The sequence below is a fragment of the Vigna angularis genome, chromosome 3 (assembly GCF_016808095.1).
Source record: "Vigna angularis cultivar LongXiaoDou No.4 chromosome 3, ASM1680809v1, whole genome shotgun sequence".
In the NCBI taxonomy this organism is placed as follows: Eukaryota; Viridiplantae; Streptophyta; class Magnoliopsida; order Fabales; family Fabaceae; genus Vigna; species Vigna angularis.
Window position 1 is genome coordinate 9,059,319 of NC_068972.1, and position 20,500 is coordinate 9,079,818.

The following is a 20,500-nucleotide window of genomic DNA, read 5'->3' on the forward strand; positions in this document are numbered from 1 at the left end:
AAGCCAAAATATACGGTGAGTTACTGAGGTAGGCCTGCTTTCGAACACAAAACAAAGTAGAAAAGACACTTTGTATTATCAAATGCTACAATTTTTTCCACACCCAGGCCATGCTCTTGTCACTTCTCTCTTCTTCCTAAGAAATGTCAAAATACTTAATTATAGAAAAATTACATTCATCTCTCTTTTTTTTTATGTGCTTAATCAAAATAATATTTTCACTCTTTCTTTTATTTATATTTATCGTAATGTGATTGAGTCGAGTCCAGAAATTCAAAATAAACATTTCTTCAGAAATAAAGTGGTCATGACAGTTGTTTTAAGCAATTTAGGTTGGAACAATTTTTTTTTCTGCAAATTTATAAAACTTGAAATTTTAAATAAATGAAAGCAAAATTAAGTAATAATCTAATTTTATTTTTCTCAAAATGAAATTAAGAAGGTTCTAAAGTGTTATATATTAAAAATAAAACACGTATTGTAGATTAAAGTGTAGTAAATTTCAATAATTTTAGTTGAGATGTTTCTTTAACGGTTATTTTTTGTCGGTGATAGATTTAATAGTTTGAGATAAAATTTAATTGAGATAAGTAAAACCTAAGCTTCTTAGTCTGAATTACTACTTTTCCTTATTTCGACGTGTCTTCAAAATTTACGAAGAACTAATAAGAAGTTTATATATTAAGGATTAAATATGTTTTTCGTACGTTAAGGATCACACGAATTTGGTTTTAATCTTTACTCGAAACTTTGATGATTTTTAGTTCTCATAATTTTGAAACTCTTATTATTAGTCCTTAAAATAAACGGCGTTAACTTTTAGTAAATGTGACAAACGGCGATGCCACGTTTTATGCCAGCTTGCCTCTTCACTCTCTGCCACGTTGCTTTTCTTTTTATCTAGCCAATAAGAATCTGACACGTGTCAGCTCCCTTCCACCCCAAATTAGGGTTTGCCAGATTGAGGAAACTTGCACCTGCACCTCCGTCACGATTTTGCTCTTCTATCTTATGTCGTCATGAGCCAAGAACACAAGAAGGGAAGTGTTGCTCTCTTACAGGTGGCGAATGGAGTTTCTGCTGTGTTTTTGGATTTGCAGGTCTGTTGCAGGTGATGGCGCCTCTGGATGACGGTGATGACGCGAGAAAAGATGTCGCGGCTTGCAAAAATTTTGCGCGTTGAAGGTGGCATTGATGGAGGATGGCGTCGCTGCAGGGGAGCTTGCGAGATGAAGGCGCGATGGCGGAGAGACTTAGGCGATTTAGGGTTCACCGCAGCACTCGCGATTTAGGATTTCGCTTGGGCGTGGTTCTCGAGGACGGTGTCGGCAGTGACCATCTTGGTTTGTGGCTCGCGGAGGTTGGGCTCTCTTAGGAGGCGATTGGCGGAGGAACGAGAGAGCTTCTCTCTCGCGCGCGGAGAAAAGGCAAGGAGGGAGAAATCGACGCCGCGGCCGACAATGGCCCTGGTGGCGATTGGTGTCGCCGGCGACGCCTTGGACTAAGCGGAAGGTCCAGCACGACGGCTGGTCCGGTGGAGGCTAAGCTCTGTCGGAGAAGACGAATGAAGTTCTCAAGCGCAAGCAACGTGACAGAGAGTGAAGAGGCAAGCTGACATAAGATGTGGCCTCCCCATTTGCCACATCTACTAAAAGTTAACGTTGTCCAATTTTAAGGACTAATAGTAAGAGTTTTAAAACAATGAGAACTAAAAACCATCAAAGTTTCGAGTAGGGACTAAACCCAAAATCGTGTGATACTTAAGGGACGAAAAACATATTTAACCCATATATTAACTTAAGTATAACAATTAGATTTATTCAGTATAAAAAAAATTACAAGTAAAAAATATTCATTATTTTCTTCTTCTTTTTTAATCATTTGGCATAATGTAACGATTCATTTTCATTTTTTGTGCTTTATTATAAGTGTGTGTAAAATAATTTATAATTTAATAGCTAGATTTATATATGTTTGTTATTGTGGCTTACATCTCACGATCGGGTAAGTGGCAAAATGGTTGGAAATGATCGAGCGGTTGACGTGCCAGAAAGCATCTCATAACCGATCAGTCCGACAACCATTGACCAGAGTTAAGACACCATTAATATCACAACGGCTACTGTTAAGTGGTTAAGGTTTGCATTAATGATCATTAAGAGGTAAATTAATTAGTCAGAATCTTTTAAATTATATAAATAAAGATTTAATTTCGAAGTAAACTCACTTTGACTTACTGTTAAATTACAAAAGGCCTATAAAAAAAAATTATGACTTGAATGTCGGAGTGTATTCTGTAAATCAACCTCCACACCGATCGGTTATCTGAAACAAGGATCAAGAAGGACGTTCGGCACCCAAAACTTTCAGACATACGCTTATGTCGTTATATTTCAGCAGAAACAATGTTTATGTTTTATTAAATTCAAGATGTGTGTATATGTTTATTGGAATTTTTACTAAAATTTGGAAATGGATAAAGATTATTATTATTATTATTATTATTATTATTATTATTATTATTATTATTATTATTATTATTATTATTATTATTATATATATATATATTCATTTGGTACATTAAGTGAATTCAGGAAAACACATCATAGTATCTGTCTTAGAAATTAATGAAATAAATGATGAGAGATGAGGTTAATTTAATGTCATTTGATTGGAGAGAAAATGTATGTTATGAATTTTTATGTTCACGTGTATATTAAATTGTAACCACTGGAAGAAGATGCAGCGAAAAACAACCTGAAATTGACGGCTGAACCTAAAATAAAAATATCAATAAAACTTGTTATAATGAAATAGATACCATACCAACTCGATCAACAACAACTTTAGTTGTCGATCAATAACAATCAAACTTGTGGTCGTAAAATTGAGTATACACCCACTCATAAAAATACTTAACTCTATATCACCTTTTCATTCTTCTCTTACAAATTATACTTTTTTTTTTTCAGAGATCACGATATATCAATATATTTTAGTTGTTTTACTGTATATGAATTTCTAAATTATGGCAAACAAACATTTTAAGATTATTTTTTTCAACTTTCCAGATAATTAATGTTAAACAATATATATCATCAATTTTTACACTTTCAATAAGGAAAAAAGATATAATTAACCTAAGTTGTTGAAAGTCTCACGTCAACTAGAAATAAGACAAAATTATAATATATAGATAAGACAAAATTATAATATATAAGTGAGATGCAAACCTCACCTTACAAGTGGATATTTCTATTTTTACCCGTTGTCGAATCGTTATTGGACCGCTCAATTTCTACTATCACGTACGATTTGTGAGGATGAGTTAGTTTTAAAAAAACACACTTTCTAATATAAGTTCCACTCTTGTTTTTTTAGTGTTTTAAATATACTATAGTTAGGAATTAAAAAACGAAAAATTTAAATTTTGCTCATGAACTTTTCAAATTGTTTGTGTTTTTAAAATAAATATATATATATATATATATATATATATATATATATATATATATATATATAAATTATTTGTAGTATATTAAAATCAATATATTTTAAAGATAAAATTTAAAAATTAATATATTTTAAAACTACAATAAGAAAACAACACAAAAAAAATATATAGAACCTGCACCTGTTAATACTATTGTGAGTTTTAAAATGAAAACAAAATTCTATTAAAAAATACATTTAATCGAAGTAATACTTATTAGTTCCTCTAACAAAAGTGTATAAATATTTTATTTTACTCCAATCCTAATTTTAATGTGATGATTTATTGTTATAAGTAAAAAAAATAAATAAATATATAATTATATACATGTACATACAAAATAAATTACATAAATCCATAATAAAATGAATATATGAATTTCAAAATATAAAATACACATTTCTACCACTATTGTCGCTATAACTACATGTACTAACCTTTACTCACAAATTAGTACACAATTTTTTAATATGGTATAAAAAAAAATTAAATCTAAATTCGCCATCAGATTGAACTCGTAACGCATTGAACTGATCCACCAACATACTTAAAAAATAAAAAACCATACAATTAGAAATTTAATGTTAAATTAAAACTTTAATTCTTTAAGTTACTATATATTTAAAAAAAATAGAATTAATGGACAAAAATAGTATTAAATTAAAAAAAAATTGAAATTCAATGTAAAAAGAGTGACCATAATATTTTTAATTTATTATGTATGCATCTATATAATCTATAATTCTTGATTATAAAGTCATATAAGAGTTTATTATTTGACTCATTAACTTTGATAGAATTGAATTAATATTGGTAAAAAGTTTACAAGATAAATAAGAGAAAAACTAAATAGATTAGTTTATAAATTAGATGGAATCAAACGGGTGATTTCTCAGTCGTTTTGATACAATTGTAATGTAATTAAAGTGATAAAAACTACCATGAATGCAAACTATTGTTATATTATGTAAAGAAATGTGAGAATAGAAAGAAATAGTACATGTATTTATATTGTGGACAATAAGACTGTGTAAATGATATCATTTACATTAAATAATGTGACTTTTATAGGTGTGAGGTGCACAATTTTTTAAGTCTTTTCATTGTCTTCATTAAAAGATTGGTAAGGGCCACACTATGCTATATTTGTCCTCTAAGAACATGATTTTGTTTTTAGGTTTTTCTGTAATATTTCTATATTCTCCAAACAGTTCTTGGTAGCCAATCTGTTCTCTATTGTTCTTTAGCTCCTACATTTATTGATGTTAGCCCTAACTCTTAACTATGTTCCTTTTCTTCATATCACCATAATTCAACATAATCCTAATTAATAATGTTTAAAATTTAACATCATTATTCAAGAAAACAATATCAAGCTATAATATAACTATGCGACCACATATATGGTTCTAAAAGTAAAACTCTAATACATATAGAGACATTATGAGTACTGCTAGATTATAAGATAACATCATTGATTAATCGGTGTGATAAATATGATTTTATTTGACTATGATACATTTATTAAAAAAGAAGTTGATTAAACTTGAAAACTTATTATGTGTTGCTTTTTGAAAATTATCATATCAAAAAGTTTATTTACTTTTAAATTACTTGAATGAAACACACTTATAGACTATTAATTATGCATTTTATCGTGAATAAAATATACAGTAACTTTTTTTAACTGTTTATTTATCACCTCTTTAAATAATGATTCAAAAAAGTATAGTTAGTGCTCTTTTTTACTAAATAGTCGCATCTGTGCATTAAATTTACTGAAATTATACCTGTATTTTTTAACATAATAAAAAAAAGGAAAAACGTATAGATTAAATAAAATGAATGATATATTATATAAATAGTAAAAGAAAAAACATTGTTATGAGATATTTTGTAAGTAATAAGCCACAATGAGTTAAGTTCGAAACTTAAATGTGAGTTATTACCAATTCTAGGCCTATAATTACACACACAACAGCAAGTGTGCATGACTAAATTAAAGGAAGCCTAGTTAATTGCTAAAGTAGTTTAACTGAATTTTAAATCAGTTTGATGTATTTTTTTAAAAAAATAATTATTAGATATTCGAAGGTAATTTTATTTAAATTTGCCGATTTTAAGTAAGATTTCTCATTTTAGATTATAAAATATTTTTTCCAACGAAATAATTAGTAAAAAGGTATCGTTGTTTTTATAATAATGTATGTACTTAACACAAGAATAAAAAAGAAACGTAATTTATTATATTAAGTGGAATATTCGGATTATAAATATTAAAATTAAAACAATACTTTACAACAACACTTCATAGTTTTGATAGTTCAAAGCATTATAGTTAAAATCAAGATTTAATCAGTAAATAATTTTGGTACTTGAAGTATGCTAGAAACAACACTTAACCTCTAAATTTGTAAGGTTGCACAACTTTATATAATATTTTCGATTTAAATATTATGCATGATTGTATTATAATAAAATTGTCAGTATTGTTAAATAAAATTGTAAAATCGTTGAGAATATTGAATAAAATTGTAAAATTGTATGAATTGTTATTCTAAATTACCCGTTACACGCTAATAGTTTAACTTTTTTAGTTAATGAATTAAGTTTAAATAAAATTTAAATCTAATTAAAATTTAAAGTAATTAAAAATTTATTCTGCTGGAATAATATGTGTTGTCATGTCCAATGAAAAATCGATGCAACTAAAGTTCATACTTTTTTTAGTGTAAAACTTATTTAGTGGATGAGATTTTAATTAAATCAAAATACAAACCTAATTAAAAATTAAAACAATTTTTTTGTTGCATCTTTTATTTTATTGACCGAATGAGTTTTTAATTAAAATTAAATATATATATATATATATATATATATATATATATATGAAAGTTAAAAAAAATCTTACCTATATATATATATATATATATATATATATATATATATATATATATATATATATATATATATATATATATATATATGAAAGCTAAAAAAAAATCTTACCTATTTTTAGCAGTTACTGTCCATGCATGCACTTTCGATCATTGCTACTGTGGATGAACAGTGAAAACACCAAAGTTAAGGGAACACAATAAATTTGTGAGGATGAGTAATGAGTTGCAGTATGAAATTTAGCCTCTCATCATTCTCAGTGTGCAGTGAAGTGGTAGAATCTCACAGCAAAAGCTTCTGAAGCTGAAGAAGATAGCACTTATTACAGTTAATATTTAATATCTTATATAAGAATCTCAACCATGATTTGCATTCAAACATCCCTCATAAGTACATCACCTACTTTCAACACAATACAAATAACATTACAGTCGTTTTAACAACAAGTTTTATAACCTCCTTCTGCAAAACTTTAAACTGTTACATCATCGTCCTTTATTCTAAAGTTAAGCGTTTGAATCAATTAAATATAATATACTTTCAAATTGAAAAATGAAACTGTGGCTACCATAAGTACGAGAATGAGTTACTGCTAAGTTATAAATTTTACCGTAACTCGGTTTGAAATTTAACAACGAATTTGTGAGTTGTAAAAAATTGATCTGATTTGGAGAAATAATGTTGTTTAAAAAATGATTGTGCAGCATAATTAATGGGTGGTAAGATGAACATAAGGAAGGAAGCAGGAAGAAAGTAGTACGTGGAAATGTCTGACATGTGTTGAAAGATCGTTGTTTTGTGAGAGGATGGTTTTGAAAACCAGTTCACGAAAGGCATCATTGGAGAAACAACCGACATTTGTCTGTGGTGGCATGAATTCGTTGTCGGGGTCTGGTAAAAACTGGAAATGTTTCACTTCCTTTCTTCCTCATTCGCTGTCACATGCATGCAGTACCATTATATTAGGAACATATATGGCTATTTATTTTGTATGAGTATTTGAATTTTTGGAGTAAATTAAGTTTGTGTTTGGAATAGAGTAGCTAATATAGGAGTAGAGAGAGGATACCCTTTATTTTCTCTTGCAATGGCATGCCCTACCAGTCTTTTCAGAGTAAGACATTTCACTCGGTAGTAGGAGTCACCTATGTTGTGTTGTAGTGGACACAGATACAACAATCAAGTACTTCACATTACATCAAACGCTTTCATTTAATCAATTATTTTTTTAATACAGATAATAAATAAATAATTTTAAAGTTTACGTGATTTCAAGTTATTCAAGTAATATTGTTATATATGAAAATTATTATACATTTGAAATATTGTGTCTATAAGGAAAAATATTACTACTAACTTTATACTTAGAAATTTTTGTTCAAAGGTTCCTATATGAATAATGGCTCTTAGTAAATTTAAAGAATTTTTTTCAATTAAAATTTATTAAAAACCATGAACAATGGTAAGTTTCATGTCCTATTTGATGAGAAGTTCATTTCTTATTTGATAATAACTCTGGTTTTTATTTTGTATTTTCAATAAATATTAACTCACAAAGCAGTAAACGAACAACACAGACAAACGGAAAACAAAGATGGATGCCTATAAATACAAAAATAGTGGAGAAATGAAGATACAAACAATGGAGGGAGAAGAAAAAATTGCTACAGAATTGAAGACAAAAAAATTGTTTCTATGTAATGAGTCTCCTATAATTAAGAGAATGTCGTATTCCGTCATCATAAAATTATTTATAAAATCAATTATTTGCATTACTAAATATTTAAATTATTTGTACTATTGTTTAACCTTATACCGATTTAATGAAGATGGTAATAGCATTTCCCAACACTACACCTCAAATTTATCTCTTAAATATTATATGAACAATAAATAATAAGAAAATTTTAATTTTACTACTGTAGAGACATAAAAAGGCGCAATCACCTCTCTTTAGTTTTTCCTTAAAAATTGTCTTGGATAGTGGATGAAAGATTATTCTTTCACATTTTTTGGCATCTAATATTGTCTTTAGTTTACGTCACAATTGGTCTGAGTCTTTTTCTTTTAAATTAAGGAGTGATGTACTTGTTAAACACATAAGTAATTAATGAATCTGATTGATTATTATAGTAAAATTTTAATTTTATAATAAATGTAATTATCTACCTTTTTATTTTAGTTTTATATTTATAAGTTTCGAAGTTAATTTTTAATTAAAGTTAGTCCAAGAGTCCATAAGCATAAAGTTAATCATGTTGAATTTTTGTTGATGATTTTGATGTGTAGTATTGGTCATTTATAGAAACAGTAATTGATCGGTATTCATTATTTCGTTGCTTCGAAATTTAGAAAAATATTCATTTTCTCGTAAGAGTTGACCGTTCTATGAGTAAAGAATGTGTTGATCAGTCGGTTATACAATAAAAATATAAATTTTTATATTTATAAAAAGAAATGGTACTCTAACATATATAAATTTTTTACATTTATTTGTTACTTTTTTTTCTATTATTATTTTAAATAGTTATAAAAGTTTATCCTTTTATGATTATTTTATTCTTTGTAACGTGTGAATATAAATATATGTTATTATATTATTATTTATTTAAAAAAATAAAAGATAAATGAAAAATATTTGTGTGTTTAAAATATTATTACTCTTGTATGTTAGTTTGTGATAGAAGATTTAAGTTTAACTTTGATATGGTATGAGCAGGATAAAAACTTTAAATGTCACTACATTACACTCAAATTTAATCTTGAATATTAAAAACAATTACAGAAGAAGGAGAATGTGGAGTCCAATAATATTGATTAAAATATGGTTGGCAGAAGAACGTGAATGGTTGATTAATGGCGCACGTGATTTTACGCTGCCGGAGGCTCCTCTAACGCCGAACCGTTGGCCGTGGCCGTCGCTGTCGCTTCTCTTGTTTCTTTGATCGGGAAAAGTGATAATTTTATTTTATTATTTTTTTGTATTCTGTGCAATTAAATTCTTCACTTCAACTCTCAGTCAGCTTCTAAAGATACATTTTCTTTCTATTCCCATTCCTCTTGTAATTACTATTCTCTATATTTTTCATAAACTCACATCAAAACCTATGTAATGTTAATTTTATTTTTAAAAAACATCTATTTAATGAGTATTTGGATGATTATGGGTAGGACTAGGATATATTAATTATTATAAGGAAATCTTCATACGACGCTAATTTGATGAGTGTTGGATATTGAACACAAAAAATTATATAAATTTTTACATTGAAGAAAATGACATCTCTGAACACATTATTTACCATACTTAGAATAGATTATATATATATATATATATATATATATATATATATATATATATATATATATATATATATATATATATATATATATATATATATATATATATATATATATATATATATATATATATTGCTTGTTAATATTTTTTATTTATTTCGTTATATGTTGTAGTTTTATACTAAATAATTTTATATCATGACGTATATCTGGCATGTATCAAATGTATTGAAAATCTCGCATTGTATAAAATCAGTATATAAATAAAAGTATATTTTATTTTATTAAATTGATTTATGATATTAAGTTCAAGTTAAATTTTACTATTTTAATATGATGATGTTACAGTCACTTATAATTTTATATCAAAATTATTGAAAAGTTTTCATTAGCTGAATTCGTAAACGTATCACCAACTATTAAATTTCCACGCTTGATACCCTCTACTTGAGGAAGTATATTGAAAATTAATAAAACATTTTTATTTCTTAATTTTGATTTTAATTTGAAAATGGCATTTTTTTTTCAAAATGTTATAGGGCAAGAGTATGTAATAACTTTATTTAACCAAACTTTAAAAAAAAAAATCGGCTAATTACTAATAGATGATTTTTTATTCTTAATTGTTTTTTATTAATAAAAATTAAAGTCTCACGTATATGTTATTGTAAAATATATAAAATATAACAGGTCGTGTTTCGAGTTTTTAAAAAAATAAAATATATGAAAAAATGGAAAAAAAAAAAACAAAAGAACCTTCATCTTTAAGGTTGGGACCAATGGCATGTGAGGTATTAATGATGTGATTCTATAATACCATTTTTTTAACGAATCATGTATGTGCCTTGCAAACTATTTATGGATATCTCTCAAATACTAGATTATTTAATGTTTACTATTTAAATTAGCTTTGTGGATATAAATAACAAGGTTGACCAAACTGAAAAGTTACTACAAATACAAAAGGTTAAACAGGAATAAACTGTTTACATAATATATACACATTTTGTGATATACTTTACTTAATATAGTTGGAAAAACTAACTACTTTTTCTTTTATAATATTCCTATCGGGTATTTTTTTTTATTGAGTAAAACACCAAATTATTTGAAGTGAAAGTTGATTATTAATTTAGGTTGTATTTGGTATAATTAATTTTTAATATTAAATTATTTTTTTAGATAAACTATGAGGAATAATATTTTTAACAAAAGAAATATAATAGGTTATTGATCAATTGATAATGAAAACTAACTCTTTGATAAAAATATCTGACATAAGATTTGTATCTTATAATGAGATTTCATTTTTACACATGTATTTAGTAATTTAACATCTTTACAATGAAAATGTTATAGTTATGGGCTTATTTTTCTTAAATAAAAATATGATAAACAAAACTATGTATAAGTTAATTTATTTGATTATATTTGAAATGTATTTGGATTAGTGTTAGGTTTTATTAGAATATGATAGTTGTATTTACATTTTGATAAAAACTTTCTCCTAAATTTATTTGGTTTTAAAATTTCGCTATATATTTAAATTTTCTCACTTTTTTTTCAAAAGAAAATCTTAATATTTTGTGTTTCGGTAGGAATTTGTAGGACCGAGAAACGTACCTCTGATCGGTTGTACTCTTGATCGGGAGAGATACCTGCAAAAGACGTTTTGACTCTCATGTTTTAAGCAGTTTAATGCACACTTGAGTATTTGAGTTCTAATCAAACGTAAGTAGAACGTACCTTTTGGTCTTGACCTTATATTTATAAGTGTCTCATGGATCCTAAACTAGCACAGATCCAATAAAACAAAAACAGATTTACCTTTAAATTCGGTTAGTTACTGATAAACAGCTCACCAATATCTCTAATCAGATATCGTCTGTTGGACTATTGGTCCAATAATAATTTAAACGTTGGCTCAATTATGACCCAACATTTGTTGTAACGGATGGACCGAACGACTCTAAATGGATGAACCGAGCGACCTTGACTGGATGGACCGAACGATCCATATTGTATACCATACATTTTGTAATAGAAACTGTGAGTTTTTCTTTGAAGATAATCATACTTAACTCGGATAAGATTAACACGAGTAGTCAAAATTTCCTTCTAAACATTTAACAAAAAATCGTACTTAAAACTCAAATTCGGGTTAGATATTGAATCAGAAAACCTTGTATTTATTTATTTTTATTCTCTCTTTTATCTTAATTAATATAGCAAACTTATTAGATCACCTAATTGATAAGCCTCAATTATCCAACGCTTGTTAGCCATAGGAGACGTCCAGCCCAAAACATTGTAAGTGGCCCACAACCACTCTTACAAAATTGCCCAATTCGTGAGGTCTAACGTTCCCTTTGCAATATTAAGACTATCTATTGCTTTCCACATTCTATCAAATTTCTTCTAATATCATATTAATTCTGGATTTCTTATTCAGAATACAATAAATAATTCTAGAAATTTTTTTATGGAAAGTAATCACTCTTCTTGATAGGGAAAAAATTTTCTGACAATTATTTAATGGGGTAGAGAGAGAAATTTGATAGGGTGTAGAAAGCAACAGTTTAATATTAATTGTCATGGAAGCCTAACTGCTACTACAGCAATAACAAAGTACAACACAAACCATATCAACTTTCCTGTTAAATTCGTGTCCAAAATCTAATCTAAGGGTGTTGCTCCCTCCACCACCCCAAGTGTTCTTGCACCTCTCCATTATTTTCTTTTATTTTAAAAATATTTTACACCTCCCCACTAAATTCTTTTATTTTAAAAATATCTTACACTTCCCAATTATATTCAACAATCTTTCTTTTTCTCTCTCCACATTAATTGGAGCATTCACATGGCTCAGATTTAAACTTGTAATATATTGTAAAATTTTATTTACATTTTCCCTTAAATAAGTTTGATTCAATCTTATTTTCACTGTTCAATATATTTTTTTTCCTTCAAATTACTTAATAAATGGTAAAATTTTGTTCTAAATTTCTAGAAAAATGTTTATATATGTGTGTTTTTTTTTACATTTAATATCTATAATTTTTAACATTATATTATGTTTTAACTTACTGATATGTTTGATTCAAATAACTTGAATAAAGTATTTAATTTATTAGATAAATAATATAAAAATATTATTAAATACTTAAAATATAAAAGAAAAGTTATTTGTTAAAGATTTGGAATTTATTTAGTTCTTTCGTCATTATAAAGTTAGTATATAATAATAATAATATATTATTTATTATTAATATTATTATGTTTATTATTTTGTATTTGCATCTAACTTTTAAGTTTATAAAATGAAAGTGGTAGAAACACTAATATTGAAGTTTACTCTGAATTTTATATTTTGCAATATATCACAAGTTTAAATCTAAGTCATATGAATATGCTCCATTAATGCAGAGAGAGAAAGAGAAAGATTGTTAAAGATATTTGGGAGGTATAGGGTATTTTTGGAATAAAAGAAAATAGTGAAAAGATGTAGAGTATTTTTGGAATAAAAGAAAATAATGGGGAGGTGGAAAAACACTTTGGGTGATGGAGGGAGCAACACCCCTAATTTAATTGCATTAGAGTTTATATTTTTATGGGCTTCTATATCAATTTGGGGTGATAAAGTTTGGTGCTCCACGAGTTCTTCATGACTTTTTCTTTTACCTCCTTTTTTTATTTAATAATAACATTCAACCTCCATTAACCTATGTATCTTTATAATTTTTTTACCTAATATTTTTTAAAAATGTCTATTTTTGTTATCCTTACACGTGACTTCTTGCCGTGAAGATCGGATTTTTCCCATATATTCATAGATGAGTATGAAGAAAGCACATGACACTCATAGGGGTGCATGAAGAAGCTATAGAAGTACGACAAGTAAAAGTAGTTGCCCATTTTTATCACGTGATCCATTGTGTCTTGTTTAGTTTATGTTTTTCCATCTGCCGAGGTATATATGTTTTTAAGATTCTAATCAAATGTCTCGCAAGAGTCTTTAGGCCAAATCAAATGACAACATGAAATTTTTCCTTCAAAGGTCGTATCTACGTTTTTAATAATTGCAAAATTTACGTATCTAAAACTTTCTTAACAAATTTTAAAATTAAGTAATTTAAAATGAAACCAAAAACACTAGCAGACTCATCTTATTTATTCCCTTTCATTTTAGTTGTGATTATTATTAGAACTTATGGTTCTTTTTCTCCCAAAAAAAGCATTCTTAACTTCAATTTGCTTTTAATTTAAATGGTGAGCGAGAAGCATCGCTTTGTGTGAGACATGTTATGATTGGCCTTTTCAATAAGTGACTGTAAATTGTCCAACCAGAAGCATGTGATTCTCATAATCTTTATATTGATGCATGAATTGAACAAAACCAACTCATTTGTGGTGTAACAATTCGAGAGTGACAAGATTGTTTCTATTTATGCTATTCCTCACGATTTCTTCTCTTCATGCCTAACTTTTTAGTAGCTCTATGCATTTCTCTTGATTTTAGAGCAAGACTCATCACCTAAATACACGAATTATATTCATATATTATTTTTTCCACATTATTGTTAAAATCATGACTCAATAACTTTAAAAATATTCTCTCTCTCTCTCTCTCTCTCTCTCTCTCTCTCTCTCTCTCTTTGTATGTATCTCCGGACAGATACAATTTTCTATTGAAAGAGTTGGAAGAAGTTGCTCTCAGTCTTGTGAGAGCCACCCAAATCTGATAGAGAACTTCAAACAAACTTTTATTAGAATAGATTCGTTAGACCTAAGGGGTTGGTATTGAAATTGATTTCATTCATATAGATAAATGTGTGTGTGTGTGTGTGTGATGAAGGGTTGAGTGAGGCAGAGCAGTCACGGGTCACGTTAGAGTAGGCTTAAAAAACTAAGATGGAGAAGTTGGTCCTTTTATTAATATGAAGAAATTAGCAGTTAAACGTATCTTAAAAATATGATTTTGAAAGAAAAAGACATGAGCCAGAGGGGTTGAAGCAAGTGAAATTTAAATGATTCATCAACCGAGATTACTATCATTTAATTTGTTGTTAGTTGTGAAGTTGTGAGAGATAATGACATGTTGCCAAATCCTATAGAATGAGCCTCAAAGTAGTAGTTAGATTTATATATAAGCATTTTCCTTTCCTTTCAAAACACGAACCAATCATCATTTCTTCACCCTCTACACCTTTTTACTTTTGGACCATATCTACCAACTTAAGTAATTTATAACCAAAGATAACTAATCTCCACTTTCCTTTTTTCTTAAACCACCCATTCTTTTTTCAGCCGAACTTCGCATGTGCAATCACTACAGAGAAAATTTTTACTCAACTAGAAAACTTCTCCGCATCACTATTTTTAAGTTCCTAATTTGTAGAAGGAGCAAATTGTCCTTCGAGGAAAATAGTTGGTGTCAATGCCTATTTATGTAACATTTTATTGCGAAGCACAAAATATCAGCAATATGGCAATGCTACCATCTTTAGATCTCATAAAGAAACTCTCCAACTTTCAAAAGAAAACTTCATCTGCAAGTTTTACTTGAAAACATACCTATATCTCTCTCACCCAAACACACACACACACGTATGAGATGTTCATATAGAAGGAGTTAGAGGTTAGAAGAAAGCAAGGTACCATTACAAATTGAAAACTTTCTTACTCAACTCGAAGTTTTTGCTACAAATGAACTGCAAAAAGAATTCCCAGAAACAGGGATATATATAGAAAGGGGAAAAAAATGAAAAGAATTCGAACAAAAAAAAAAGAAACAAGCGAGACAGCGACTCCTAAATGACCTTAAGGGACCTACAATAACTAGAACTAAGACCCTACCCTTTTTGACTTGCATATGTCTACCCTTTTTTCCGCAGTTCTGATTACAATCTTCCCCTAACAGCTAAAAATATGATGATGATGATGATCACCTATTGCTACTATTCCCGGAGTTCAACCCTGTACAAAAACCAATGAACCAAAGAAATGAAATATCAATAAGAAATAACATAAGACAAGAAGACTGTAGAGGACGGCAACGAAAGAGAGTCCCAACAAAGGATCATGGCTCCTTCACATGACATCAAATGTACTCCAGGCTAAGGCTGCTGTTAGTGTTTGGAATGAGTTCGGGAGAGGCAGCTACATTATTCATCGCAAAACCAGATTTCTCAATGCCCCTGCATCTCATTTCCAGCACCTTCTTGTGGGAATTCGAGTGCAAAGATGGACAAAAGGTTGGGCTTGCAGCTGGGCGATACTCCGGGTAGAGCCTCCCAGACTTGAAACGAACACCACATGCATTGCACAGTGTTTTTGGCCCCATTGGCCCTGCTCTCCACTGTGGTGTCTTCGTTATTTCACAATGCATGCATTTCCTAACCGCTTGCAATCCATTCTGATTGCTATCACCGCCACCTGCAGGAACTGTCACCTTCACTTTCTTCTTTTTCTTAGGCTCCCCACACACTTGCTTTGGCATCTTTGCTACAAGTTGAGACTCGGCAAAATTCTCAGAGTCTGAAGAGGTCTTCGGCGAAATTACATTTGGTTGTATGTTCTCCCCGACAAAGGACGAGGCAGGGGAAATGAGGTTCATGGCTGGCCGAGGATTGAAGGTAGCAGGACGTGGACGCTTGCTGCGTGCGCGTCCACATGGCACAGGGATGTAAACCTCCGGACTTCGTGGCGGCGGCGGCACCGTCTTTCCCCCGGAGCAGGAACTGCTGCTCTCAAGGACAGAAACTGGGCTTGATGTGTGGAATTGGTTGTGCACTGAGTCCTCCTTTGTGATGCACGATGGCTCTTCCACTTTTTTCATGGTCAAGCTCCCCCCACAAAACGAATCCTCCACAAAGTTCGACAGCCATTCCAATTGCACAATGTCTTCATACTGCAATGCAATCATCACAATCATCAGAATCATATCTTTGCCTTGTCAAATTCAAATGCATTTACTCTATCTTTTTTCTTTTCTCTTATACAATTAATACTACTATTCGTGAAAAGCGTGTTGTGCTATGTTTAGCATATTCCACAGAACAACATGCAAGCTCTTCAAATTGAATGAGGAATACGAATTTGTGCTCACTGTGAAAAGGGTATCATCAAACATGAAAAGGGTATCATCCAACTTTTCTAATTATTTGTGTTTTGTTGTTGCATCATGTGATTGTCACATGCAAAATCACATGATATCCAATAATGATGTTCAAATAATGGAGAGGTATGGGGATGTGCTGTGCCACATGTCACCGACAAAATTAAGTGTCATTTTAAAATACTAAAATTACTTTTTAAAAAATTACAATATAATAATGGTGAGTTAATAATGTCTCCCCAGCTTGAATTTAAACTAAAAAAAATTGAAATTTAAATTATATATACAAAAAAATTTTATTCCGTCAAGTGTCTAGATATTTTGAAATTTATTATCTTTATAGTGTCTACCAATTATGATTTTATTTTTAAAAAAATTATGCGCCATTTATGGAATGAAGACAATCACTTAACAATGCTCCCCACAACTAGAACCAAAATTTCATGCTATCAAATACGCGTGGTGTCAGGCTGGCAACGGCAAACACACAATCAGATCCGTACATGAAACTGTGATGTCATAATCTAAGTAATCCAACGGCAACATGGGAAGCCAGTGACGCAAGGACATATAATTACAGAGCAGTTCACGGAATTCATGTGAACGCGCCAAAAAATTCAACAAAACAACAAATTGGATAAAAACTGCAGCTTTTTCTAACAACTAACCGGAACTGAGAGCTCGGCGGAGAGGTCCGAAGCGCTGTTGCCGGAGAACACCGAGTCAGAACCGGGAAACGAATCCGCCCCGGCGGGCCAGATGCTTGCCAACGAGTTGCAGTTTCCGGCGGCGGCGGCGGCGGCGGCGGGCAAGGTTGGGGTGATTCCCTCAACTTCCTCCACAGGAAAATCGAGAAGGTCGTCGATGTGGTCAAAGAAGCTACCGCAGTCTATCTCATCCATGAAGTTAGGTCCAACCATTTTCTCGGCAGGTGGAAAATTCCCTGAGAAAATTAAAAAATGAATAGAAAATCAGAGTGTGAAAGGAGAAAATGGAAAAGAAAATATCACAGGGGGGTGATAGTGGCCCATTGTAGCCATTGTTGCGTAAATCAAAATTAATATTTTTCTTTGGAATCATTAGAGAGAGAAAGGGAAAAAAAGTTAACAAAAGGTAACTGACATGCGTTGTTATTATTAATTACTTATTTTGATGAAATGAAAATCCGAAATTGAAGATTTTAGCATGTGAGTGCAATGAGTGCTGCGGCGCATGTTAGTATGAGCTGTTACCAGTATGGCATTTTGATTTTATCCAGAAAAACCTTCACTCTGTATTTTCTATTTCCTTTGAAGTAATCGAAGATACGAAACCTTATTTCGGCTACCTCTTTTTTCCAAATTAAACAGAGTGTTAACATTTTGAAAATTGAGGTAAAGTTGAAGAAGGCCAGCAAGCTAACCTCGTTCAACTAAGGAAAATTGAAGAGCAGGTTGAGAATTCAAGTTCAGGCAGAGAAAGAAAAAACGAAATAAACAAGAGGGAAAGACAAAATCATGTAATGTTTGAAAACAGTTTAAGAGAAAGGCGAAGTGTTGAAATTGAATTCCCTGGAATGGTAAGGTTGAAAATTAGAAGGTGGGAAGGAAAAGAAAGCAAACCTGAAGGGTAAAAGTGGTATGTTTGTATGTTTGAGATGAAACTGAAGAAAAAGGTGCAATCTTTAAAGGTGGAAAAGCTGGACAGCAGAGGCAAGGAGGAAGAAGTGAGTGAGGGGGGTGGAGAGGTGTTTGGGGTTTTTGAAAGGAGAAAGAGAGAGAGGAGAGTGAAGAAGGTTTAAATGGAAAGAGGAGGTTATGAAGAAGGGAGAAAGAAGAAGAGAGAAAGAGAATGTGATGGGCACTGGTAGGTGAGGCTCCTTCATCATTGCTAGCTGTCTTTTACTACCTCCACTGTCGTGATGTTGAAGACTTCTTTCTCTCTTCTTCCTTTTTCCATTCATCTCTCTCCTCAGATTAACCATGGGTCCCACCCTTCTCTCTCCTTTCCTCCATTCACGGACTTCCACCCCACCCCACACAAACCATCTTCATTTCAATTTCAATCCATCTACCCAGTCCCATTTCCCATACCACCCCCCAACCAAAATTTCAAAAATAATTAACACCAAACGTAAATGCCTTTTCATTTTCAATAACCACAAAATACAACACCATGCTCTTTACCTTTTCTTCTTCGCTGCTGGGTCTCAGTTTCTCTGATTTGCAATGCTTCCTTTCGGAGAGAGGAAAAAAAAGTGAGAAACCAAGAAGGTGCAGGCTTTACATAAATAGAACAAGAGAAGCTTGTGTTTTGTCAGCCTTTTTTTAACCGCCGTTGTTTCAAACACTGTTTGTTTCTGCTTAGTCTCTGATTTCTTAAATAAAACAAAAGAAAATTACTGCGTGGGTTTGCAGTAGTAAAGCTGAAAAGTCAGAGTTTAGGAGCTTCCTCGAAGCGCGTGAGACACACTGAAAGCGTTATTACGACCTGTACAAGTGTTTGTTACGGGTTCGGAAACCGATGATTCTTTTGTATTCCACGCTGGATATGGTCACTTTGGATAGCCTCATTTATTATTTTAATTATATTTATTACGCGTTGCCACTCAAAACATAAATTACTACAGTACTATTATCCCCTTCTTTTTTCCATTAATTACCGTTTTTACCAAGTTTGAAGTTTACCTAATTCCTGCCACCATATGATTGACAAATCGTAAGTTTGCGTTTGTGGAAATTTTTATTCTTTCAAAAATAAGAAAAAGACAATTCCGATGGAATTACTTGCAGGACAAATTTGAATAGTGCGAGTGTGGGAAGAGTTTTTGAAATTCCAACTTTGAATATAAAAAACAGAAAATTCTTTGTTTTCAGCTCAAAACCAACAAAAACAGTTCTTGAAATTCTTCTCAATAAACTCTCTCTTTTTCTGTTCCTCTTACACTGTTTTCTATTTTTACAACCAAACTTATTCTTTTAATAAAATATACCATTTTCTTCACCTTTGTTTACATGGTTTGTACTCTATTTATTAGCCTTATCACACTTGGCTATCATGCTTTACATGCAACACTATAAACTTATGTTTCAAACAACATTTTATTTCATTCTCTTCTTTAATTTAATCCTTATTATTATATCTATACTTTTAAGATCCCAACTCACATTCCATTTGTTTCAGATGAAATGTAAGCACTTCAAAAACAATTAAAAACCTTTTAAAAATGTTCGTATTTATTGTCTTGTGTTTTTTAATTGATCTCTTTACTTTGTTATTTTATTTTTAGAAAAATTACTTTCAATTTTATTTCTATTCATCGTGTTTATCTTCAGTCCACTAAACCAATTTTTTAAAGAGAAAACATTATCTGTCACATTCATAATTTTTCTTACTTTTCTTTTCTTTTTATAGAAAGTCTTATTAACACTTAAAAAAATATCTTTATTAATGAAATAAGATGATTACAAGCAATAAACGGGTCTATTAATTATTTATTTAACACGGTTTTTTATCCTGTATTTAAATTCAAAAACACTAATTAAATTAAAACAATTGTGTATCTGTTTGTTTGTATGATCCAAAGTGAGCATCTTGCTACTGATTAAGTATTTTATATTCTCAAGTAGAATGACATGAAAGCAGACTCTATAAAGAAATTATACCTACTTTATTGACCTCTTTAAGTTAAAAGTGATTACTTCAAACTATAA

General features: G+C 30.1%; 1 protein-coding gene across 2 annotated transcripts; it reads right to left on the minus strand.

Annotated features, from left to right (window-relative positions):
- Positions 1–15,346: 15,346 nt before the first annotated feature.
- LOC108318814 (GATA transcription factor 8) lies at positions 15,347–19,140 on the minus strand. Of its 2 annotated transcripts, none has more exons than XM_017556400.2 (3): positions 18,974–19,140; positions 17,477–17,751; positions 15,347–16,601 (listed from the first exon to the last, which is right to left on the minus strand). In XM_017556400.2, exons 2-3 carry the CDS (start codon positions 17,726–17,728, stop codon positions 15,792–15,794), a joined length of 1,062 nt encoding a protein of 353 aa, XP_017411889.1. In that variant the 5' UTR covers positions 17,729–17,751; positions 18,974–19,140; the 3' UTR covers positions 15,347–15,791. The 2 variants fall into 2 exon arrangements, with proteins under 2 accessions (XP_017411889.1, XP_017411888.1); XM_017556399.2 differs by lacking the exon at positions 18,974–19,140 and adding an exon at positions 18,410–18,870.
- Positions 19,141–20,500: the final 1,360 nt, after the last annotated feature.